At 38.4% G+C, this 25962-nt stretch overlaps 1 protein-coding gene across 1 annotated transcript in view; it reads left to right on the plus strand.

Moving 5' to 3' along the window:
• cdh11 (cadherin 11) overlaps positions 1 to 17440 on the plus strand; it is a 117290-nt gene extending 99850 nt beyond the window's left edge. Inside the window, exons 12-13 of the mRNA XM_003222973.4 lie at positions 11776 to 12027; positions 16139 to 17440. Of these exons, the coding sequence (XP_003223021.2) occupies positions 11776 to 12027; positions 16139 to 16635 (749 nt within the window). The 3' untranslated portion in view covers positions 16636 to 17440. The remainder of the gene's footprint in view (positions 1 to 11775; positions 12028 to 16138) is intronic.
• Positions 17441 to 25962: the final 8522 nt, after the last annotated feature.

The raw sequence follows: 25962 nt of genomic DNA on the forward strand, positions 1-25962 counted from the left end.
AGAGACTTTCCACAAGCAGGACATGTACATTGGCAATCACCCTTTCCTGCTCACACTACACTATTTTCCTTTATGTTCATCCCAATAATAATAATAATATAATAATAAGAACTATAAATCCTAGTACTTCTGAACTTCCAGTCCAGTTCCCCTCCAAACCCACCAGTAGTCAAATCTGGGCATATCGGGTCTGCATGGTAAGTTTGGCCCAGACCCATCCTTGTTTGGGTTTATAGCGTTCCGGGTGTAGGTGAACTACAACTCCTCTAAATTCCCCAGTAGGAGTGACAGTGCTCTGACTTGATGCAGGGTGAACTACAACTTCCACCATGTGGAGTCAATCCCTAAACTCCTCCAGTAAGTTTAGTTGCAGCTCAGTTCTGCTCTGTTTGTTATGCAGAGAGATGGGAAAGGAAAGGGCAGTGGGCGGGGCCATGCAAATACCACAGCAATGGAGAACCCTGGGATGTCTGCCTGTGGTGGAAGAAAAAGCAAAATCTAGGATGAAATGGTCCCCAAACGAAAGCATTCGTTGGGTGGTGGGCTGTAGTGTTTGGGAAGGACATTGGCAGGGGCTGGGCTGCATGTTCATGGCGCTCGCTGTTACCGCAATGTCAGTGGAAAAGAGTGACTTGCTAGATTCTTAACCCTGGGAACTATAGCCTGTTTGTGGAGGTCTGTGTGAGCAGACATCCGTGCCACATACACACATACGGATTTTTGCTTTTATTATGGATTTAGATTTAGATTAGATTTTAAATGAGCTGTCTGAGGTGCTGAACCTATATGTGGGATAGGATTCAGTTCCATAGAAACCTTCTTTCAAGTGTGGACTAAAACTTCAGAGTGGATTCATCACCTCCCCAACATGGAACCACCAACTGCCAGTCTTCTGTTAATCTTCTTAAAGCATCCAAATAAATGCCTTAATTGTAGGGTTATTATTCATTTATTCATGCCTTTCGTGTTTTTCATGGGAAGCTGTGCTTTTCCTGCTATGCTTTCACCAGTAATATATTTATGGAGATATGTTATCTTTTAAAATGTGTGTTTTCACATGGCTTTATATGGTTTTGTGTGGTTTTAATTGTTTAAAATGTTAATTGTGAATGTTTTATTCACCTGGGAGAAAGATGGCATATAAATACTACAAGACTTTTCTATCGCTTTTGAACTAGCTTCTCAATACAGTAGAGTCTCGCTTATCCAACGTAAATGGGCTGGCAGAACGTTGGATAAGCGAATATGTTGGATAATAAGGAGAGATTAAGGAAAAGCCTATTAAATATTAAATTAGGTTATGACTTTACAAATTACGCACCAAAACATCATGTTATACAACAAATTTGACAGAAAAAGTAGTTCAATATGAAGTAATGCTATGCAGTAATTACTATATTTATGAATTTAGCACCAAAATATTATGATGTATTGAAAACATTGGCTATAAAAATGCATTGGATAATCCAGAATGTTGGATAAGCGAGTGTTGGATAAGTGAGACTCTACTGTACCTGTATAAATAATATAACTTGTCACATTGTCATATAAATCCTCTTTCTACTATCCCTACCAGATTCTTGATTTGTCAAATGTAATAGTTCATATTAAAGAACAGATAAATGTTTGTAAAATAATAATAATGCATTAATAATGTAATTATAGAATAATAGAGTTGGAAGAGGCCACGTAGGCCATCTAATCCAATGCCCTGCCATGCAGGAAAAACACAATCAAAGTATCCCTTACAGATGGCCATCCAGCTTCTGTTTAAAAGTTTCCAAATAAGAAGATTCCACTACACTCTGAGGCAGAGAGTTCCACTGTTGAACAGCTCATACAGTCTGGTACTTCTTCCTAATGTTCAGGTGGAATCTCCTTGCCTATGATTTGAATCTTTGCTCCAAATCCTAAATTCCAGGGCAGCAAACAAAAAAGCCTGGTCCCTCTTCCTTATTTCATCCTTTCACATATTTATACATGGCTATCATGTCTCCTCTCAACCTTCTCTTCTGCAGGCTAAACATTTATTTATTTATTTATTTATTTACAAATCCCGGGAGCAGCTTGAGCGCTCGCTGTTAGCCCCAGCTCCTGCCAACCTAGCAGTTCGAAAACATGCAAATGTGAGTAGATCAATAGGTACCGCTCCGGCGGGAAGGTAATGGCGCTCCATGCAGTCATGCCGGCCACATGACCTTGGAGGTGTCTACGGACAACGCCGGCTCTTTGGCTTAAAAATGGAGATGAGCACCAACCCCCAGAGTCAGACATGACTGGACTTAACGTCATGGGAAACCTTTACCTTTTTACAGTATTTATAGTCTGCCCTTCCAAGTTCTTTAAGATGCTCATCATAGGGCATGTTCTCCAGAACATTCCTGACAGGTTCTATAAGCTGATATGGTCTTCCTACTTTTATGGACTCTTTAATCTGAGCCTTTTATTTTTAGACAAACATACTGAATTGAAAGGAAAGCATAGAAATAATTGGTAATCTATTCAATCCATCTGCAACCCTGCTTTGACAATTTATTAACTGATGTTGATGCCACATTGCTAGGCCATATAGTTTTGTCTTTTTCCCCTTCCTCAAATACGGAAAACATTTGTAGTTTTCAGCTCAAGCAAGAATATTTCTTTTCTGTTCTTTTCCCAGCTCCACCACCATTTGACCCTCCTTTCCTTATACTGTAAAAATATTCAGGTATTTCACATGAGGGTGAAAAGCCCATAGTATTGTTAATTGAATAATGTGTGTGAGTTTATAAAAGGTTAGACTAGAGCATCAAATTGAAGAGCAGAAATCCGAAGGGCTTTCAGCAAGTAACCTTTTTCCTCAGACAGTCTTGTAATTTGCAAGTCAAATAACTTAAAGGTTTTCCTTGCTCTTTCCCTTTTTTATTTGTGAATCACAACAATTCTTAGACAATATCTTAAGCACTTTTCTAGTTTAGAAGAGAGGCCCCGGTGGCGAATGCGTTAAAGCGCTGAGCTGCTGAACTTGCAGACCGAAAGGTCCCAGGTTCAAATCCTGGGAGCGGCTTGAGCGCCTGCTGTTAGCTCCAGCTCCTGCCAACCTAGCAGTTCGAAAACATGCAAATGTGAGTAGATTAATAGGTACCGCTCCGGCAGTCATGCCGGCCACATGACCTTGGGAGGTGTCTACGGACAACGCCAGCTCTTGGGCTTAGAAATGGAGAGACAGACATGACTGGACTTAACGTCAGGGGAAACCTTTACCTTTTAGTTTAGAAGAAGAATTACTTTATTAACTTTGTTACTGATGTGTTCCTTCAATTCATTTCATATTTCTGATTTATGGTGTGTGTGTGTGTGTGTGTGTGTGTGGTGGTGGTGGTGGGGGGGTGTTGGCCTTCCTTTGAGGTTGAGAGAGTATGACTTGCTCACACAGTGGGTTACAATCTGCCAAGTTTTGTTAGCCCATTTTCTACAGAAAGTACAGGGAGTAATATCACCCTGTTTGTGTATGTGTGTGTGTCAGGAGCGACTTGGGAAACTGCAAGTCACTTCTGGTGTGAAAGAATTTGCCATCTGCAAGGACGTTGCCCAGGGGACACCCGGATTTTGGATATTTTACTGTCTTGTGAGAGGCTTCTCTCATGTCCCCGCATGGGGAGCTAGAGGCTCCCTGGATTCGAACCGCTAACCCAGGGGTCCCCAAACTAAGGCCAGATGCGGCCCATCGAAGCCATTTATCCGGCCCCTACGGCACAAGGGCACAAGGGGGTTGGGCTAAATGACCCAAGGGGTCTCTTCTCTTAAAACCCCTATTATTATTATTATTATTATTATTATTATTATTATTATTATTATTAACAATGAGGCTGAGTGGCCATCTGTCAGGGATGCTTTGCTTGTGCTTTTGGTGCAAACAAAGGCAGAAGGGAGTTGGACTCAATGGCCCAAGGGGTCTCTTCCAACCCTCTTTTTTATTATTATTGTTGTTATTATTATTGTTGTTGTTGTTGTTAACAACAACATTGAGGCTGAGTGGCCATCTGTCAGGGATGCTTTGCTTGTGCTTTTGGTTCACAAAGGCAGAAGGGGGTTGGACTAAATGGCCCAAGGGGTCTCCCAACCCTCATTATTATTATTATTATTATTATTATTATTATTATTATTATTATTATTATTAACAACAACAACATTGAGGCTGGTAGGCCATTGGTCGGGGGTTTTTTGCTAGTGATTTTGGTGCACAAAAGCAGAAGGGGATTGGACTCAATGGCCCAAGGGGTCTCTTCCAACCCTCTTTATTATTATTATTATTATTATTATTATTATTATTATTATTATTATTATTAACAATGAGTCTGAGTGGCCATCTGTCAGGGATGCTTTGCTTGTGCTTTTGGTGCACAAAGGCAGAAGGGGGTTGGACTAAATGGCCCAAGGGGTCTCCCAACCCTCTTTATTATTATTATTATTATTATTATTATTATTATTATTATTATTATTAACAACAACATTGAGGCTGGTAGGCCATCGGTCGGGGGTTTTTTGCTAGTGATTTTGGTGCACAAAAGCAGAAGGGGATTGGACTCAATGGCCCAAGGGGTCTCTTCCAACCCTCTTTATTATTATTATTATTATTATTATTATTATTATTATTATTATTTATTGCTCGGTGGCCAACTATAGTCTGGCCCTCCAATGGTCTGAAGGATCGTGAACTGGCCCCCTGTTTAAAAGGTTTGCTAACCTTTCGGTCAGCAGTTCAGCTGGCACAAGGGTTTAAGCCATTGTGCCACTGGAGACTCCATATCATCCTCTGATAAAGCACTTCTTTCATTTGTGCTTACTAAGACAGCTGTGCTTCTTACCACACACTCTTTTTGTGCACTTGGCACCAATGCTAATCCCATGATGGCTCTGAGAATGTACAAGTATTGCCGGAAGATCAGTGGCAAGTAATTTGAAAGGGATTATATACACATGAACTGTTTTATACTTCTTATCCCTTAACACTAGAAGAAGTTAGCAACATAAAATAGCTCCAGCTTGTGTGGACCTGGCCATGTAGAGCACTGCTTAAGAAACTTTGGGTCTCGACACCAAATGGGGATCCCATAGCTCACTGTTGGGGTCATGAAAAAATTGACAACAGTAAAGGTTTTATGAATGCCACCCATGTACATAAATCTGTTAGCAATAATGTACAACGTTTACAATGATCTCTACAGAAAATGCTTCACCTGTATTCCACAAAAATGGGAAATCAGGCTGTTTAGCAAGCCTTGCAAATGCTGATTTATCATAAATGTTTGATTTTTATACCTATTTTTATAGCTACATACTGGGGTTCATCTACAAATTTCCCGGGTAGAAAAAGATTACAATGGGAAACATTTAAGTGAGGATTACAACCCTGGTCTCCTGAACCCTTATCAATGTTCAAACATTTCACCACATTGTTCCTAGTCAAAAGTCATGAAATAGATTACTATAGAAGCAGTTGTTAGGATAGCATCATTAATGCCAAGTAGCAGGAAATTGCGTTCAAAGCACCCCCGACAGATGGCCATCCAGCCTCTACTTAAAAGCCTCCAAAGAAGGAGCCTCCACCACAGTCCAGGGGAGAAAGTTCCACTGCTGAACAGCTCTCACAGTGAGGAAGTTCTTCCTGATGTTCAGGTGGAATCTCCTTTCCTGTAGTTTGAAGCCATTGTTCCGTGTCCTAGTCTGTAGGGCAGCAGAAAACAAGCTTGCTCCCTCCTCCACACATATTTATTCATGGTCATCATCATGTCTCCTCTCAGCCTTCTCTTCTGCAGGCTAAACATGCCCAGTTCTTTAAGCCTCTCCTCATAGGGCTTGTTCTCTAGACCTTTGATCATTTTAGTCACCCTCCTCTGGACGCTTTCCATCTTGTCAACATCTCCCTTCAACTGCGGTGCCCAGAATTGGATGCAGTATTCCAGGTGTATTCTGACCAAGGCAGAATAGAGGGGAGCATGACTTCCCTGGATCTAGATGCTATATATATAGATTAAGTTGAATTTGTAAGTCAGAACAGGTGTGCCATAGCAACTTTATATGGATAAAGTATATGGATAAAGTAGGAGGATATTGGGCGAACGGATTTTAAGCATATGTTTTATGTTTTATATCTTATACTGTATTTAATTGGTTGTAATACATTTTTATATGTTGTTATTTTTATTGATGTGTCGGCATCGAATTGTTGCCAATTGTACGCCGCCCTGAGTCCCTTCGGGTGAGAAGGGCGGGATAGAAATATTGGAAATAGGAAATAAATAAACATGCTATGCGCTTATATATATATATATATATATATATATATATATATATATATTGTGCATTATACATTACTATATTATAATTATATATAATTTATAATAATTTATAAATATATATTGTACATACTTATATTGGTAATTATATTATAATGAAATACAATATTAAATGACTAATAATACAATATAATAATATTAATTATATATTATATATTAAATGTAATATTACTAATAATATTACCATATAATGATATAGTACAATATAGTAATTAATACTTATATTGTGCTATGGTAATAATATATTGTATGTACATTTGATTTGTAAGTCGCTCTGAGCCCCCCTCGGGGTGAGAAGAGCGGGATATAAATGTAGTAAATAAATAAATAATAATAAATATACCCCTATTGATGCAGGCAACATTCCAGGTCGACTCTGGGACATTGTGTCTGCGTAGAACTGCCCCTTGTCCTAACATTCACTTACTATCTACAGACTTGTAATCTCATTAGAACTGGCATTTCTCTTCCATTAACTACCTTGAAGGTAATTCTCATAGAATCTGAATGTTAGGGAATTTTTACTGAGCACTGGCTGTCCCATGATAATTGAATATTTACAATGATTATGAGAAGCAGAGCTTCATGATCGAACTAATTCTGTAAAATTTTAGTACAGTAGAGTCTCACTTATCCAAGCTAAACGGGCCGGCAGAAGCTTGAATAAGCGAATATCTTGGATAATAAGGAGGGATTAAGGAAAAGACTATTAAACATCAAATTAAGTTATGATTTTACAAATTAAGCACCAAAACATCATGTTATACCACAAATTTTGACAGAAAAAGTAGTTCAATACGCAGTCATGTTATGTTGTAATTACTGTATTTACGAATTTAGCACCAAAATATCACGATATATGGAAAACATTGACTACAAAAATGGCTTGGATTATCCAGAAACTTGGATAAGCGAGGCTTGGATAAGTGAGACTCTACTGTACTATGAATTCAGCTGTCACATCATGACTGGTCTGTGTATAGCAGTTTAGAGATTGTTACAGGTGAACTGTACCCAATTCCCTCATCCAGGAAACATCTATGTGAACTGGATTTAAACATTTCAAGTCTACTAACCCCAGGCTTTTAGATTTTATAGACGTCCCCTATGTGTGCAGAGGTCATTCATTCATATACATTTTATTGACCTCAGCAAGACTTTCTCTCTAATGCATCCTCCGGCTGACTACGTTCAAAGATGTTTTGTCTGCTGTACTGAATCACATCTCCCTACTGTTACAGCAGGTAGCAAATGCAGTACTAAATATTTGGCTGGCATCTTTAGGGGAGAAAAAGTTAAGTAAACAAAACGGATATTCCAATGAAAACAAAAGCAACCTGAAATACTTTTCTGGTAGTATCCAGAGGAATAATCAAGCATGAATGAATACTAGTGGATATCATATACCATAAACATAGAAAATAGCAGCAACCAGCATACAAAGGATTTGATCTCAAAGTACCAGATGGCAGCTGGTACGCTAGAGATAAATGTTGAGAGAGAGGGAGAGAATACTTCAGATGGAGTTATGGTAAAAGGAGAATAAGAACCACAAAGCTTATGGAATACTCTGGAAAGCTCTTATAAGGGAAAAGGAAAATGTATCAGAGGAACAGATGGCAGCCCTGTAGAAACCACAGGCTGACCACCAGACATGCTCTTGTTGTTTTATTAGTAGATACAATGAATTGTCATTCTGGTATCTCCATCAAGAAAGATGATCTTCCAGTATTATTTCTATTGATTTTTTTTTTATAAAAACCCCCCAGAGATTCTCTTTCACACATATGTACATATTTCAGGCCTATACCTAAAACCTAGGGACAACCGAAAGAACGGACCATGGTGATATTACAATGAATATATAATGAATTAGCTGTGCCCGGCCACGCGTTGCTGTGGCGAAGTATGGTGGTATGGGAAATAAAGTATTGAGGAATTGGTGGTAGTTAAGGTAAAGGGTAAAGGTGTGGAGTCCAGATAATCCAGTTAAAGCAGATAATATAAGATTATAAATGGGTTTTATAGCTGTGTGGAAGGGCCTTGAGTCTACACTACCATCTAATCCAGTTAAAATCTGATAATTTGTATTTTATAGGCAGTGTGGAAGAGGCCTAAGTGAGGCCTAACTCTGCCTGTCCCCTGGGTGAGTGGGTTGCTAGGAGACCAAGTGGGCGGAGCTTAGCCTTCTAACTGGCAGCAATTGGATAAAAACAAGTCTTCCTCTCCCTCTAATTAGGACTTTATTTTTCTTTTCTTTTTGTTGTATCAACCTAGAGGCGTGGATGATGGGTTGTGTTGTCAATTTTGGAGGTTGGGGGATGTTTAGTTTTGTTGCTTTGGCAGTCGCCAGGATTCCATCACTCTTTTATATATATAGATAGCAATCCCTGGTGATGTCTTTAACCATGCTTCCTTCAACATCAACTACACTTATAGAATATATCAATGAAATAATGAACATGCAAATTTGCATGGACATATATTTTTAGGAGCCCCGGTGGCGAAGTGCATTCAAGCGCTGAGCTGCTGAACTTGCAGACCAAAAGGTCCCAGGTTCAAACCCCGGGAGCAGCGTGAGCAGCCGCTGTTAGCTCCAGCTCCTGCCCATCTAGCAGTTCGAAAACATGCCAATGTGAGTAGATCAATAGGTACCGCTCCGGCGGGAAGGTAACAGTGCTCCATGCAGTCATGCTGGCCACATGACCTTGGAGGAAAACTATCAGCCCTGCAGATTTCCAGGAGTGTTGACATGTGTTTTTTGCTTCCCTGGTTATCTTTTGCAGAGGGAACATAGAATATGTTTGGGAGACTGGGTCTCACAAAAAATTACTTGTTATGGCTGGTGGGAATGAGAGAGAGGGCCTTCTCGAGGGTGGCCCCTTGGCTCTGGAACTCCCTACCAAAGGACATTAGAATGACAAAAATGTGTTGGATAATCCAGAATGTTGGATAAGCGAATGTTGGATAAGTGAAACTCTACTGTATATGCAACTGCATTTGATACATTGCACATTGCAACATCAACCTGGTAACAAAACTAGGCACGGTCCCTGTGACATCGCAATAGCATCATTCCAAAGTCTCAGGTTTGGGTCTGGAAATTCAGGGTTTCAGATAGTCCTGACTTGGCAACCTTAATCCTAAATGTAGTTGCGCAGAAGTAAGTATTAACATGGTATAGGTGCAATTCTGTTTCATGTTTGTGTGTTTAGGATTGCAGTTTAAAAAAAAAATTAGGCTAACTGAGCTTGATCAAGCCCTGTCTTATAAAGGCCAGTTAGAATTATTTATTTATTTATTTATTTATTTACAGCATTTATATTCCGCCCTTCTCAGGGCGGATCACATTACACATATAGGCAAACATTCAATGCCTTTTAACATAGAACAAAGACAGACAAACATAGGCTCCGAGCGGGCCTCAAACTCATGACCTCCTGGTCAGAGTGATTCATTGCAGTGATTCATTGCAGCTGCTCTCCAGCCTGTGCCACAGCCCGAGCCCCAGTTAGAATCATCCTACACAGGAAAAAAAAGTGTTGAAATACTATTCTAGAACAATGAACTGACAACATCTGATTTTATTTAGACACTCAGACAGGAACTATTTCCAGTAGTGTTTGGCTTGCATCCACATCTTTAAAACAGTAAATAATGTCAGAGGAAATGATGGCGTTAGAAATTAGCTTCGAGGTTGAGCCAAATTTAGTTCCAGGGCTGACTTCATTGGAATTGTGCTCAGTGACATCATGTCTAAATATGTGCCATCTCTTTCAACTGCTTGAAAACCATGAAGTCTGCAAAAGGCAATAAACTGAATGCATAAAGATTGGGGGAAGATTTATTTTGACAGCTGTAAAGCAGGGGTCTCTGCATTCGATCTTAGGTAGCAGCAGGACATTATGGCAAAGGCTGCTGCTTTCGACCTAAGGCACAGTGTCAAAAGATAGCGAATTACATCTTATGTCTTAATGTTTTTGCTTGCTGGGATGTTTTATTTCCTTATGATGGCATAGTTATGCTGTGGAGCAAAGGGGAATGTAGTTAAATTAACATACTGACAAAAAAAATGAATCAGGAGAACATTTGGCTCCTCCTTACTTTCAATCAGCTCATATTTGCTTTATTCAGCAGTGCACCCAATTTGTTGTCGAAGGCTTTCATAGCCGGGATCACAGGATTGTTGTATGTTTTTCGGGCTGTATGGCCATGTTCCAGAAGTATTCTCTCCTGACATTTTGCCCAAAAAACATACAACAACACTGCACCCTATTCTTCACTAAGCCAAGCGACAAGCCGTAGAGCACGGGTCCCCAAACTAAGGCCCGGGGACCGGATGCGGCCCTCCAAGGTCATTTACCTGGCCCCCGCTCTCAGTTTTAGACTTAGGCTCGCCCAAAGTCTGAAGTGACTTGAAGGCACACAACAACAACAATCCTACTTAACTTGACTATCTCATTGGGCAGAAGCAGGCCCACACTTCCCATGAAAATCCTGATAGGTTTCTGTTGGTTAAAATTGTTTTTATTTTTAAATATTGTATTGTTCTTTCATTTACTAATATTGTCCTATGGTAATAATATATTGTGTATACATATAATATTGATAATAATATTATAATGTAATACAATACAATATTTATTTATTTATTACAGTATTTCTATCCTGCCCTTCTCACCCAATAGGGGACTCAGGGCGGCTAATAATAATATTTATAATATAATAATATTAATTATATATTATATATTACATGTAATATTACTAATAATATTATAGTATATTGGTATAGTACAATATAGTAATATATAGTGCTGATATTGTGCTCTGCTAATAGTATAATATATTGTACTAGCTTTGCCCGGCCACGCGTTGCTGTGGCTTACGGGAATCCTTTGTTGGCCAGGTGGAATAGCAGTAAATAGCCTTGCAGTCTCAAAGCCTGGCCGTTTTCTGGAGTAGCTGGAGCTTTTTGTTGTATGAACATAGAGGCATGGATCAGGGGTTGTGCTGCCAAGTTTAGTGTTTCTGGAATGTGTAGTTTTGTTGTTTTGTCCTAGGCCGAAATTTCATTACCCTTTTATATATATAGATGTACATAAAACTCGTAAGCCGCTCTGAGTCCCCTTCGGGGTGAGAGAGGGTGGGGTATAAATGTAGTAAATAAACAAATAAATAAACGTTGTTGGGTGTTTTTTTTGCACTACAAATAAGGCATGTGCAGTGTGCATAGGAATTTGTTTGAGTTTTTTTTTCAAATGATAATTTGGCCCCTCAACATTTGAGAGACCATTAACCGGCCCTCCACTTAAAAAGTTTGAGGACCCCTGCCGTAAAGTGTGCAGTAGCAGAGAGAGTGTGCCTTAACAGGCAAAGTTATTTGTGTTTGGAAAGACATGATGAAAGACAAATAATCATTCTTTCTCATTTAAAATAGATAACACTGCAAGTATTTATGCAAAGCGCACAAGCTTCAACCATCAGATCCAGGAGATGTACCGTCTGCCTATCGTGATCAGCGATGGGGGAAGCCCTCCACAGAGCAGCACCAACATGTTCACCATTCGGGTTTGTGGCTGCGATGGAAATGGCGTTTTGATCTCTTGCAACCCAGAAGCCTACACTCTTAATGCTGGACTTAGCACTGGGGCTCTCATTGCAATCCTTGCTTGCATTGTGATATTATTAGGTAAGGAAACCTCGGCATTTTCCTCCTCTTTTTTTATGGATCCCCTGCTGCTGCTACTGAATAAAATGTTCACTTTAACAAAATGTAGTTGTCATTTCTGCTTAAAACAGTGGAAATCTCACAATCAGCAGATGAATTGTTAATTTGAAAATGAAGGGTAAAACACTTATAACCCTTGTATATAAGTTAACTAGCTGTGCCCAGCCACGCGTTGCTGTGGCGAAGTATGGTGAGACTCTACTGTATATTGATAATCTTATATTATCTGCTTAGAACTAGATTATATGAGGCCTCTTCTTCACAGCTGTATAAAATGCACACTGAAGTGAATTATATGGCAGTGTGGAGTCAAGATAATCCAGTTCAAAGCAGATAATATAAGATTCTAAATGGGTTATATAGCTGTGTGGAAGGGCCTTGAGTCTACACTGCCATATAATCCAGTGCAAATGAGATAATCTGTGGAAGAGGCCTAAGTGAAGCCTAACTCTGCCTGTCCCCTGGGCTGTGTAGGTTGCTAGGAGACCAAGTGGGCAGAGCTTAGCCTTCTAACTGGCAGCAATTTGATAAAAACAATTATTTCTCTCCATCTAATTAGAACTTCTTTTTTCTTTTCTTTTTGTTGTATCAACCTAGAGCCGTGGATGATGGGTTGTGTTGTCAGATTGCGAGGTTGGGGGGCCTGTAGTTTTGTTGTTTTGTCCGGTGCCCTGATTCTATCACTCTTTTATATATATATATATAGATTAAATTTCCACATTATATGCAAGGCCACATTACAGTAACAGATCAGTCTAAAATTTAGCCTTCTGTCACCCACCTTCCCTTCCTCAGTCCCTGTCAATCTTCTTGCTGATAAATTACACTCTGCTCTATTATCTTAATACTTTTAATAATAACATATATTTTCCATGTCATTTAACCAAAATCTCACGATCTGAGAGTGGTTTAAATTTGCTTTTACACTGGAACATATACCTAATAAATTGCCTCCATATGACCTCAAACAAAATCATTCTTATTTCTCCTCTCTCCAATAGTACTTTGTATATTACTTTTTCAGATCAAGATATGGCCCATATTGTTTTAATCCAATTTTGTATCGATAGATTATCTAATATTTTCCATACCTTGTCTATCTCTATCCTTGCACTGCATACTAAAGATACTGTGAGGTGTTTGGTAGATTCTCATTTTTGTCTTCCCATAAGGAGAGAAGCAGAAATGCCCCTCTAAAGTAAACTTTTCACCCTATTATTTAGCTTATCTGAAAAACCGTAATGACCTTAACAGCTAAGCAGCTGCACTAAGCAATTGGAGATCGGCTGTGATGGCAAACAGGCCAAACAGGGTGACATTTTCAGCCCCTTCCCGCTAGCAGATCTCTGGTATGGCAAGGAATTATGGCATGGTTCTGGATCCTGATAGTCACTGCCACATTCTCTGCTGGGAAGAGGCTGGAAACAACATTCTGCCATATCTAATCATCTGTTGCTTGGAGGGTCTCCCTAGATTTGAGGTGGATTTTAGGAGGTATTTATAATTGTGGCAATAGTGTCAAAATTGTGAACAGTGAATATGGAGATGTTCTCGATCCACAACTTTAACACAAGATGCCAGCACGAAATCAGTGTTCGTGAGAACATGGAAAAAGATCAGGTGAATGTTCTGAGAGTCTCCTTGCACCCCAAATGAGGGTATTTTACTGAATATTCCTTTGATGTCCTCCACCATCTTGGAATGTGGTTGCTCTCATCCCTGCCCACCACAGTTCTATGTCTGAGCAGAGCTTGGTTTGCACTCATTCTTGAGGCAGTTTTGAACACAATTGTTTGAAATGAGTCGAAGCCAAAGATTTCACTGTATTTGCAGTGGGATTTTTTTATTCATGAAAGAATGGTTATACAGTCAGTCCTCCACAATTACAGGTTTTACTTTTGCAGGTGTGATTATTCACAAGTCTTGTTAAATTTCTCTAGTAATCTCTTAAGTCAGAGATCCTCAAACTTTTCAAGCTGAGGGCTGAAGATTCATGGTCCCTCAAACTGTTTTGGGGCCAGACTATAGTTTGAAGAAAAAAAACATGAAGACTGCACAGATCTTATTTGTAGTGTAAAACAAAACATGAAATAACAACACACTATTTTAACCAACATAAAAATACCATTATTTCAATGGGAAGTATGGACCTAATTTTGGCTTTTGAGATAATCAAGTTTATTAGGATTGTTGTTATTGTGGGCCTTTGAGTCATTTCAGACTTAGGGTGACCCTAAGTCTAAAGTTTAGGACAGGGGTCAGGTAAATAACCCTAGAAGGCTGCATCTGGTATGCGGGCCTTAGTTTAAGGCAGGGGTCCCCAAACTAAGGCCCGGGGGCCGGATGCGGCCCTCCAAGGTCATTTACCTGGCCCTCGCCCTCAGTTTTATAATATAATATTTTTATATCAGTTTTAATAATGTAATATATTGTATATACATATAATATTGATAATAATCTTATGTTATACAATATAAAACTAATAGTAATACCATATAATAATAATTATATGTTATATATTACATATTATATAATAGTATAGTGGTATAGTTCAATATAGTAATATATAATGCTAATATTGTGTTATGCTAATAATATAATATATTGTATGTACATACAGCTGCTCTGAGTCCTCTTCGGGGTGAGAAGGGTGGGATATAAATGTAGTAAATAAATGCAGTAAATAAAAAAATTAATTTTAGACTTAGGCTCAGCCAAAGTCTGAAATGACTTGAAGGCACACAACAACAACAACAATCCTAATTAACTTGACTATCTCATTGGCCAGTAGCAGGCCCACACTTTCCATTGAAATCCTAATAGGTTTATGTTGGTTAAAATTGTTTTCATTTTTAAATATGGTATTGTTCTTTTGTTGTTGTTGTTGTTGTTGTTGCACTACAAATAAGACATGTGCAGTATGCTAGGAATTTGTTTGTATTTTTTTTTCAAATGATAATTCGGCCCCTCAACAGTCTGAAGGATTGTGGACCGGCCCTCTGCTTAAAAAGTTTGGGGACCCCTGGTTTAAGGACTCCCTGAGCTAGGTATTTCAGTGTGACTCTATGGTCAACTTTTGACAGAGTTATGTGGGAGATATAGAGATTCCTAGAGAGAATACTTCGCTAGGCATTTGTAGGTCTTCCGGTGTGATTCTATGATTAACATCTGATAGAAATGCCTTACCAGTCCTGGTTCCCAGGTAGTAAACGGCTTACTTCAGCTCACAGCCAGCCACTCTAAAATAACATCTGTTTGACTGGGCTTCCTGGCTGGGAACTGTAAACGACTGCAACATCTGTTCCCCTATTTGGAAGCTTATCTCTGAAAAACTGAATTTATTGTCAACAAACTGAAGCTACGGCTAATTGACTGCATTTACAACCTGAGGAGTCCTATAGAACTGCTTCAAGACTACGGAGACTTAGATTTGTTTTGACTCCAAGCCAGGTTTGAGCCAATTGATTTGTATACAGATATATTTAGTTTCACAGCATATTACATACCGTTTTGGAGAGACTGAATGTACACATATTGTGTTGCTAACAAATTTTAGTTGGAGTCTTGTTGATATATGTCTTATATATGTTCTGTACTGAAAACTGCTCTGTGTAGCATTTAAATCTGGATGATTGCAGTTTATAAATGTTTATACTCTGTAAGTTACGACTGTGTGCCACTACAGCTGACTGAATTTGGTCATCAGTTGTATTATTATTTGTATTATTGTTAACATTATTATGTATATGATGCTCTAATATACATATTGTGTTCTATGCTTTGAACCTTTATCGTGGTGCATATTGGTATGGTGTTTAGTTATTATTAGAAAGCTGAGCCTAACAGTGGAAGCTCATCCTGCTAACTGGATTTGAACCACCAACCTTTTGGTCAGCAAGTTCAGTAGTTCAGTGGTTTAATCCACTGCGCCACCGGGGAGCCCACTATTTCTGTTTGTAGAATGCAACACCTAGAATTAACGCAATATCATAAGAAAGTCATATATTTCGTTGTGTGCCCCCTTTTAAAAAAATAATAGGAAATAAAATAACTCTCTTGTTTCTTTCATCAGTGATTGTAGTGTTATTTGTAACACTAAAGCGCCAGAAGAAAGAACCTCTGATTGTTTTTGAAGAAGAGGATGTCAGAGAGAATATTATTACGTACGATGATGAAGGCGGAGGGGAAGAAGACACAGAAGCTTTTGACATTGCTACTTTGCAAAACCCTGACGGCATCAATGGATTTATTCCTCGCAAAGACATAAAGCCAGAGTATCAATACATGCCAAGGCCAGAGCTTCGGCCAGCTCCAAACAGTGTTGACGTTGATGACTTTATCAACACAAGGATACAAGAGGCAGATAATGACCCAACAGCACCTCCATATGACTCTATCCAGATCTACGGCTATGAAGGAAGAGGCTCAGTGGCTGGTTCACTTAGCTCCTTAGAATCAGCAACGACAGATTCGGATTTGGACTATGATTATCTACAAAACTGGGGACCTCGTTTTAAGAAACTAGCAGACTTGTATGGCTCCAAAGACACTTTTGAAGATGATTCTTAACAATAACATTACAAATTTGGCCTTAAGAACTGTGTCTAATGTTCTGAGAAAAAAAAATCAGAGGAAAATGTAAGCAGGTATCTTTTTTTAAACAATAAAACAGTGAAAGGCTCATATCTAGTTTGGTGGGAATGGGAGGATGTCCTTTAATATAAAAGGGACATAAAAAGTGGTATATACTGTGAAGTACCCTTTTGATGCAAAAGTATTCAACTTCACTACAAAGGGGAAAGAAAATAACCACTTCTCTAATACAAAAAACCTATGGAATGGATAATTCTGAAGGCAATCTTTTTGTGTATTATGAAGAATTAAGTCTTTTATGTCAAAGAAGCTTCCACAAATTAGAAAGAATAACAGTTCCGAGCTGTAATTTCGCCTTAAACTATGGACACTCCCTATGTAGTGCATTTTTAAACTTGAAATATATAATATTCAGCCAGCTTAAACACATATGATGTATGTACAGGAAAATGTACAATTATAATGTCTCTTTGAGCATCCAACTTGTTTCTGCTGACTCTTGTAAATCTTTTTGCTTATACTTTCATCTTAATCTAATATGTGCCAGATATAAAACGCTGTCTTGTTAAAGTGGGAGGCGCCCTATTTCTATGTCATTTTTAAATGTATCTATTTGTACAATTTAAAAGTTCTTATTTTTAGTATACATACAAATATCAGTATTCTGACATGTAAGAAATGCTACATCACACTTATATTTTATGAACATTGTACTGTTGCTTTAATATGTGCTTCAATATATGAAGCAGACTTTGAAATAAAAAGGATTCTCTTTTTTAAACTCTTGTTTAGTTTGTTAAACGTATGAAAGGCAAGCAATTTTTCTAAAGCCTAATTTGTATTATGATATGACTCTATATTTATGTTTTTCTAGCTACCAACTTCAGTTTTAATAGCTGTTGATGTTATATAGGTAATATAGCTTGTTAAAATTATTGTTTAAATGCAGTTACAAGTTTATATTTAAAAGTAGTATGTATGAAGATACATTACATTCTGCTCCATTTCTTTTTCTAAACAAAGCCATGTTATATGCATATGTCTTACCTCTTGGCAATCCCACAATCTTCAAGAAATGGCTTTACAACTGAGCAAGCATAAGTCTATTTATAAGTTAGGATGCTGCAAGTAATATACACTGTTATATAATCTATGGAAAGACCAGTGTGTATATTTTAAACAATTTTTGTAAAGGAGGCCTTCTATAGAAAGGATTCTTTTTGCTATACCTTTTCTTGCAATACCCCTAGTCCTGCTTTTTTGGATCTTACACATATGTTATTTCATGTTAATGAAGTATATTATCCATCTTTTTCTGGGTCACATATTTATATCTAGATCTGGCTGATTCTAGGTTAGAAACACCTTTTAAATAATCTCAAAGGTCTGTGATCAAAAACTTTTTTAAAACATTGTACAGTAGAGTTTCACTTATCCAACATTCGCTTATCCAACACATTTTTGTAGTCAATGTTTTCAATATATTGTGATATTTTGGTGCTAAATTCATAAATACAGTAATTACTACATAGCATTACTGCGTATTGAACTACTTTTTCTGTCAAATTTGTTGTATAACATGATGTTTTGGTGCTTAATTTGTAAAATCATTACCTAATTTGATGTTTAATAGGCTTTTCCTTAATCCCTCCTTATTATCCAACATATTCGCTTATCCAATGTTCTGCCAGCCCGTTTATGTTGGATCAGTGAGACTCTACTGTAGCTATTTTTATGTATTTTTGGTGCAGAATTCACGAATACCACAAAAAATATTGTGCTACACACAGTACTTTCACAAGTTTTATCAGCAATTTCAGTATTAACTTCAGTCAGTTCTTACAACTTAAATATGCCAAAGCAAGTCGTGAAAAGACTGTACGTGATGGAGCAGATCTGATGTCATTTCTGGATGTGGAATGCAAATTTCTAGATGACTAACATACCTTTTTTAAAGTTTGTGTGACCCTCAATTTTGAAGGCTTGTGAATTCAATGATTTCCTTAGTACTGTATTATGTATTTGCAATGTAAGTAGGTATGTAGTTGAGTTTCTTCAACCGGTAGCTTGTCAACAAAGGCTGAATAGACCACACTGACCATGAAGTTGCTGCTGGCTGTCTTCATGTTTCCAAGGGACTTCCAGCCCTTACCATGGGGGCTCCACATTAAGGAAAGTCTGGGGATATTCCAGAGTTCATTTGAAATTCCAGAGCAATCCCACAGTTTGGGCACAGCGTTAACAGCATGACTAGGTCTGATGTGGACCAGCCCAATGTCCACATGGTGCTGCACCTGCCACTTCCTTTGCCCTACAGTGTTTAGAGCAGAAAAGGGAGGATGGATCGGACCTATGTTGCCATTAACGTTGCCAGATAGCTGCAGATTTCTAGAAGAACTCCTCGCTGTCTCGGGCATCAGCATAGGTATCTTCATAACAAGGAGGGGACAATCACCTCTCTTCTTCCTAGTCATTTGGGCACCTATGCTGATGAAAGCACGAGGTCATTGTAACAATGACAGTGATGGCAAGGTGACAGGACTGGTAAGACATAAACTCCACCCGAGGGTGTGACTACCTCTTAGGCCTCAGGAATCGGTCCATTACTTCCCTGCTCCATACTGGCTCTCTAGAATAACCCTAAGAAGAAGAAGAGGGAGAAAAAATGGGGAGAGAAATAACTTATTCTAAAAAGGATCTGTCCATAAATATAATAATAATAATAATAATAATAATAATAATAATAATAATAATAATAATAATAGCTATTTTTATACCCCGCCCCATCTCCCCGAAGGGACTCGGAGTGGCTTACATGGGGCCTAGCCCGACACAACCAGCAATAAAACAGTAAAACAAATATCCAACAATAAAACATCAGTATCAATAAAACAGTCATAAAAATCAACATACAGCATAAAATGTTAAAAACGGGAGACTAAAACACGGATCTGGGCCAAAGTGCAGAATGTTTCAAAATGGGAGAGGTAGTTTCACAGCTCAAGTAGTCAATAAAGTGCAAAGTAATAATGGCAAAAAATCCTATTATTGAGTGGGCAGATAGTTCGAACCTACAATAATTAATCATTGAAGGCCTTTTGGAAGAACCAGGTTTGGTTCAGAGGAGATTATCTGTGCAATCCAAATGCATGTATAAATTGGCTAGAACTCTCCATCCACTGGTAAACTATAACTCCACTAGTATATGTGCTGTCAGAAGAAGGTGTCCAAGGTCCCATTTGCAGCTGTGGAAAGCTCTAAAACCATTGCAAACCATATCCTTGCCAATATTGCTATCAGGATACCCCAAGAGAGTGATATGGGGTAGGTCAGGGCAGCTCCAGGAGGATTTAGGATCAGTTCCATGGTGGGCCAACATTGCACAGAGATGATCCATGGTAGAGTGGGTTGAGGCAACAAGGTTAACACAACCTTGTCCTGTGTTAAATAAAGTTGTGGGATACTCCGAATTCTAGCCCCAAATTTGAACTGTTCTCCTGACTTTGGGCCCATCTGAACACCTGGGCTGTTTCTGGAATGGTACTAGCCACAACTGTTCTCACTGCTATCCTATTTTTCCTGGTGTTGGGAAATGTAAAGATTACTGTCCCCTCAATTCCCATCTCCCCTGCCATCCTCTCTTGTCTTTGGTCATCTGTAGTGAAGGCCAGGGTGAAAAGGCAATTGGGAAAAGGATGGAAGAGAGAACAGCAGAGTTCATCTGCTCCTTCTTCCCCTTTCTCATTACTCCACCATCCCAACCAATGTTACTGCAGATGTGACAAGTGGTGTTGCATTCAGAGGCAGACACATGGAGAATAGGAGGGAACAGACAATAAGGATGGCCACTGGGCAGTTGGAATTCTGTCCGGTCTCTGCAGCACCGGGGAGGGGAAGGGCTGTCCAACCCATCATTGGCCTGATCCAGGGGAACACACAGGATTCTTCCCTGTTTATTGAGTCAGTAAAGAACTACCCTGAATTTTTTAGTTTTAAGTAGAATTAATTTTAATATTTATTTTTAATATTTAGTTGTAATATTTATTTATTTTATTTATTTACTGTATTTATATTCCGCCCTTCTCACCCCGAAGGGGACTCAGGGTGGATCACATTATATACATATAGTGCAAACATTCAATGCCCATAAACACATTGAACCGAGACAGAGACAGACAGACGCAGAGGCAATTTAACCTTCTCCTGAGGGGATGTTCGATTCTGGCCACAGGGGGGAGCAGCTGCTTCATCATCCACTCTGACGGCACTTCCTCATTCCAGGTCGTAAATTAGTTAAACTTGCCTCCCCACTTTTATAAGTGGTACCTTATTTCCTACTTGATAGATGCAACTATGTTTCGGGTTGCTAGGTCAGCAACGAGCAGGGGCTATATTTTATTTTTAATTGATGGGTGCTCACCCCGCCATGGGCTGGCCTCGAACTCATGACCTCATTGTCAGAGTGATTTATTGCATCAGCTGCTCACCACAGCCCGACCCCTAATAGGACATAGAGATATGTTTTTGTGTATGTAATAGTAAGCTTTCAATTTAGAAAAGCCGTTTTTCTATCATTTTGAATGATTGCAACTTATTTTGGGTGCAAAAACTTGGGGAAATCCAGGCGGTGTATGGAAATCCATTATTATGTCTCAGATAATTACACAGAGGGGAAAACACTCCTTCCAATTTTAATTTGCCCCTAAGAATGCCAGTTGCCATAGTTTGACAGGTCTGACTCTGCATTGCTTATAGTACTCTTCAAAGTTCCATGTATATCTAATTTAAAGTAGGTGCTGTCTTGCATTTTCCTAGATTGAGGGATACTCCACGACCCAAATACATTTTCCCAAATACTACCCAAATACATGTGCTACATTTTCATGCTTCTCCAATATGGAGTATTTTTGAATTAGCTGTTTATATTAACATGTAGAAGAAAAGTAAATCAGCTGCTAAGTTGCCATTTCCGTTCATTATCCTCTCCAAAATCTTTGCTCTCAAGATTTTCACTTTGTGATATGTTACTTGTTAATGCATCATTAGATAATTTTAAAACACTTCATTCTTTTAAAAGAGAAAAGGCACTGACAATTGCTTTTTCATACGTTTGAATACTTGATGTGGTTTTGTCTCTTGTTTTTTTTTTGTTTTTTTTCTATTTCATTCTTACAAGTATGGGAATACATTTACTTCCCAAAAGTTTTGCCATTTTTTTAAATCTATTCATCTATTCAAAGACAATCCTTTTCCCCAATATAAACTTCTTGAGAAAGTGTGAGAGTGAGTGTGTGTATTCTGTTGGCAATACTGAAATTAGTGTGCATATTAGAATCAATAGCATTTAGACAATAGACAAACAGTAGATATGTCATCAACAGCTGTCCCCATGTGTCACTCCTCTTGCTGGAAATTGAGCATCTTTGGTTTTCTATTATAATGTTGATGAATTTGTTGACTTTCAGAAGATATAAAAAGAATATTGACCAATGTGCAGTTAGTTTCCTTCTTAGGTAAACCCTGATTTGGAGATAACCAGTAAGTCAACCTGTCTATGTTCATAATCTCTAAAATTTTATTTAACCAGTCCTCTTTTTTCGGTATTACTTTTTGCCTCCACACCCTGGCATAGACCATCCTTGCTGCTGTAACCAAAAAATTAAACAAAATCTCTTTATTTTTGTCGTTTTCTATATCTAACATACCCAGCAGAAAGAATTCAGGGTCTCTTTGAATTTTTATTTTTAGAATTGATTGTATAACTTCATTTATCATTTTCCAGAACTGTTGTGCTTTCGGACAAGACCACCAGGTGTGAAAAAATGTTCCTGTCTGTTGTTCGCATTTCCAACATTTGTTGGATGCATTCTTGTAGCATTTAAAAATTTTATATGGAGTTATATAGCATCTATATTGCATCTTGAGCCAGTTTTCTTTCAAATCATATGAATAAGTGTACTTAAGCCTTTGATTCCAGGCTTTATTCCAGTGTCTCAATTCGATTGGATGGCCAACATTCTGGGCCCATTTCACCTGAGTCTTTTATTTGTTCTTTGTCTGTTACCCACTCTAGTAGTTTGTTTTTTTGTTGTAAATTTTAGTAATCAATTTTTTCTCAGTTTTCATTATACTGTCCAAGAAGCCGTTTTTATCTGCAAAGCCCAGATCCCTCTCTTTCTTAAAAAGTTCGAATACTTGCCTATATTGAAACCACAAGAAGTTTGGAAACTTAAGTTTAATGTCTTTTTCCTCTTTTAAGTCTACTTTATCTTTTTGTTTTATCAATAGGTCATCATATATTGGCCAGCTTTGCCAGCCCAGTTATTTTCTTTGGAAAGCTTACAGGGGGGATAACCATAGGGGGGGGGGGTGTCTGTCTATAAAGTCTTGATTTGTATCTGTTCCATCTTTTTATCAGGCCAGCTCTTATACAGATGTAACTGTCTTTTGGGCTGCATAGGTCAACAGCAAGCTAGACTATTAATGTTCAGGAGCTTACTCCGACCCAGACTAGCTTCCATCTCATGACCTCTTGGTCAGTTGTGAATACTGCAGCTGGCTACTAACCAGCTGCGCCACAGGTCAGTGACAATAATCACCAAAATATGAAGATGGCCTGTAGAACTAGCTGAAAACCAAGACATTGTGATGTTCAGTGTTTTTTTTTTTTGTTTTTTTTTTGCAAAACAAGTTTCTTCTGGTGTGAGAGACATTGCCTAGGGGATACCCGGATGTTTGATGTTTTTACCATCCTTGTGGGAGGATTCTCTCATGTCCCCGCATGGAGCTGGAGCTGATAGAGGGAGCTCATCCGTGCTCTCTGCGAGTTGGATTTGAACCAGTAACCTTCAGGTCCGCAACCCAACCTTCAAGTCATCAGTCCTGCTGGCACAAGGGTTTAACCCACTGTGCCCTGGGGGCGTGATGTTCATGGATTTCTTTATTTCACATTAAAATGGAAATATGTGGCACTGCAGTTGATGTGGATCTAAAAACAGCTTCATTAGCACACATCTCCATTGTGTCGCCATGTCCTCCTTTGCTGTGCTTAGCTCTTTTGTCATGTCATATTCTATAGCTGGGAGAAAACGATGCTACATTTATCTGATACATTATTTATCGTGAGCTCTTTCCCACCACTTAAGATACATGCTAACTACATCCAAACGACAGCCTGTCAAATCTTATTGGAAAGATCACCTTAAAGTGTTCTGGGGGAAAGTGAATCTGGAGGCCAAAAGGAAGAGCTATGCCTGATTTGATTACTAAACACAATTGGAGAGATAAAGCACTTATACTAGGTGTAGTGATGAGAGATTAAAAGTATAAGTAACAAGCAAAAAACTTTTTGAAAGTATTCTGTGGTTGTGTTCTTAAACAGATGGACCAAGATATATAAAATAATAATAATAGTAATAGTAGTAGTAGTAATGAATTCTAGTCTCTGACCAACACAGTCAGAATCTTCAAAACCGCAAATTAACATGCAAATTAAAAGTTAAAAGAGGGATATGGAAAAAAATGTTTTTGAGGATGTGTGGGGGAAATTTATTGAGAAATGGCTCCAAAAAAGGGATGGAGGGCTACCGCCTCAGGAAGAAATAAGATTTTGGTTAGACAATACATAAGAAGTGGCTCGGGGTGGGAGGGGAGATAATAATAATAATAATAATAATAATAATAATAATAATAATAATATGAATAATAATACCTTTATTTTTATACCCCGCCCCATCTCCCCGAAGGGACTTGGGGCGGCTTACATGGGGCCTAGTCTGATAAAGCAAACAAATATCAATAACACAGCAATAAAACAATAAAACCAATAAAAACATCAATATCAGTAAAAACATCAATATCAGTAAAAACAGATCGTTAAAATCGACACAGTGGTGAAGAAATATAGATGGACAAATGTTAACATGGTAGTAGATATAAATCAACAATAGATATAAAAGAATAATGCAAGTATTGTATGATATATATCTGCTATGTGATAAAAGTAATTATTGTATGAAAAATTTTAAATTCAATAAAAACTATTTATATATAAAAAAGAATCTTCAGCACTGACATCAGTATGGAGTTAGGCCTAGACAAATGTGCCACAGTGGCATTAAAGAAAGGGAAAATTATTCACAGTGAGGGCATAGAGATGCCAAATGGACAAACCATAAAGTGAAATCAGCAAGAAGCCCTCTGACCACTCGAAACAACACTGCTGGATGGTTCCTTGCAGATGCAATGGTGGCAGCAAGGAACAACTTCTCTGCTAGCTCCATTACCAAAGAGTAGCCTTTCAAATACTCTCTAGTCAGATTCTCTTCAAGTGCTCCATCAATGTCGCCTTAGTCTCTGTCTCACTTCCTTCCTCACTTCCAACTCAAGAAGAACAAGAACAAGAAGAAAATACTTTTTTTATTTTTTTAAAAAAATATTTTTTGGGGAAAGGAAAGTGTAGGACAGTGTACAGATTAGAAGCAAGAAGATTAAAGGCCCAGTCCTAAACTACATTACCCAGGCTGCATCAGCATCAGAAAGCACTAATCAAGATAGTGGAGAAAGAGTTCTGTCCCTCCCTAAATTTTTGAAAATTCTCCAAAAATATGTGGATAAGTGAAACTTTCTGAAATTTTGTGGATTAACAGCAGTAAATGTGTGTTGTCGAAGGCTTTCATGGCCGGGATCACAGGGTTGTTGTATGTCTTTCAGGCTGTGTGGCCATGTTCCAGAAGTATTCTCTCCTGACATTTCGCCCACATCTATGGCAGGCATCCTCAGAGGTTGTGAGGCATGGATAAACTAGGCAAGGATATATATATATTTTCCTTCCTTGCCTAGTTTATCCATGCCTCACAACCTCTGAGGATGCCTGCCATAGATGAGGGTGAAACGTCAGGAGAGAATACTTCTGGAACATGTCCACACAGCCTGAAAGACATACAACAACCCAGCAGTAAATGTGTTCTACCATTGTAGCAAGTTTCACCTCAATAGCTTTAAAAAAGAGGGAGTTAGGAGCCCCTGAAGTTTTCCCAATTATAAAAATTTAATTATGTGCATGTGCAATTACTGTAACAAAATAGTAACAAAATTTCATTAGTTTAATTATAATAACAACATTTTCACTAAATATACTTTAGAAACTTTTTAGAAATGAAGCGCCAGCACCCCATAGTTTTGTAATGACTTTTGAACCATTTTTAATGGATCTCACATCCCTACTAACTAGCACGCACTATCTTTCTCTTCTCAGAAGCCAGAATGCCTCAGGAAAATGGAGGCACTCACTCTGGTGTTTAT

Source organism: Anolis carolinensis, unplaced genomic scaffold (assembly GCF_035594765.1).
Source record: "Anolis carolinensis isolate JA03-04 unplaced genomic scaffold, rAnoCar3.1.pri scaffold_9, whole genome shotgun sequence".
NCBI classification, from domain to species: Eukaryota; Metazoa; Chordata; class Lepidosauria; order Squamata; family Dactyloidae; genus Anolis; species Anolis carolinensis.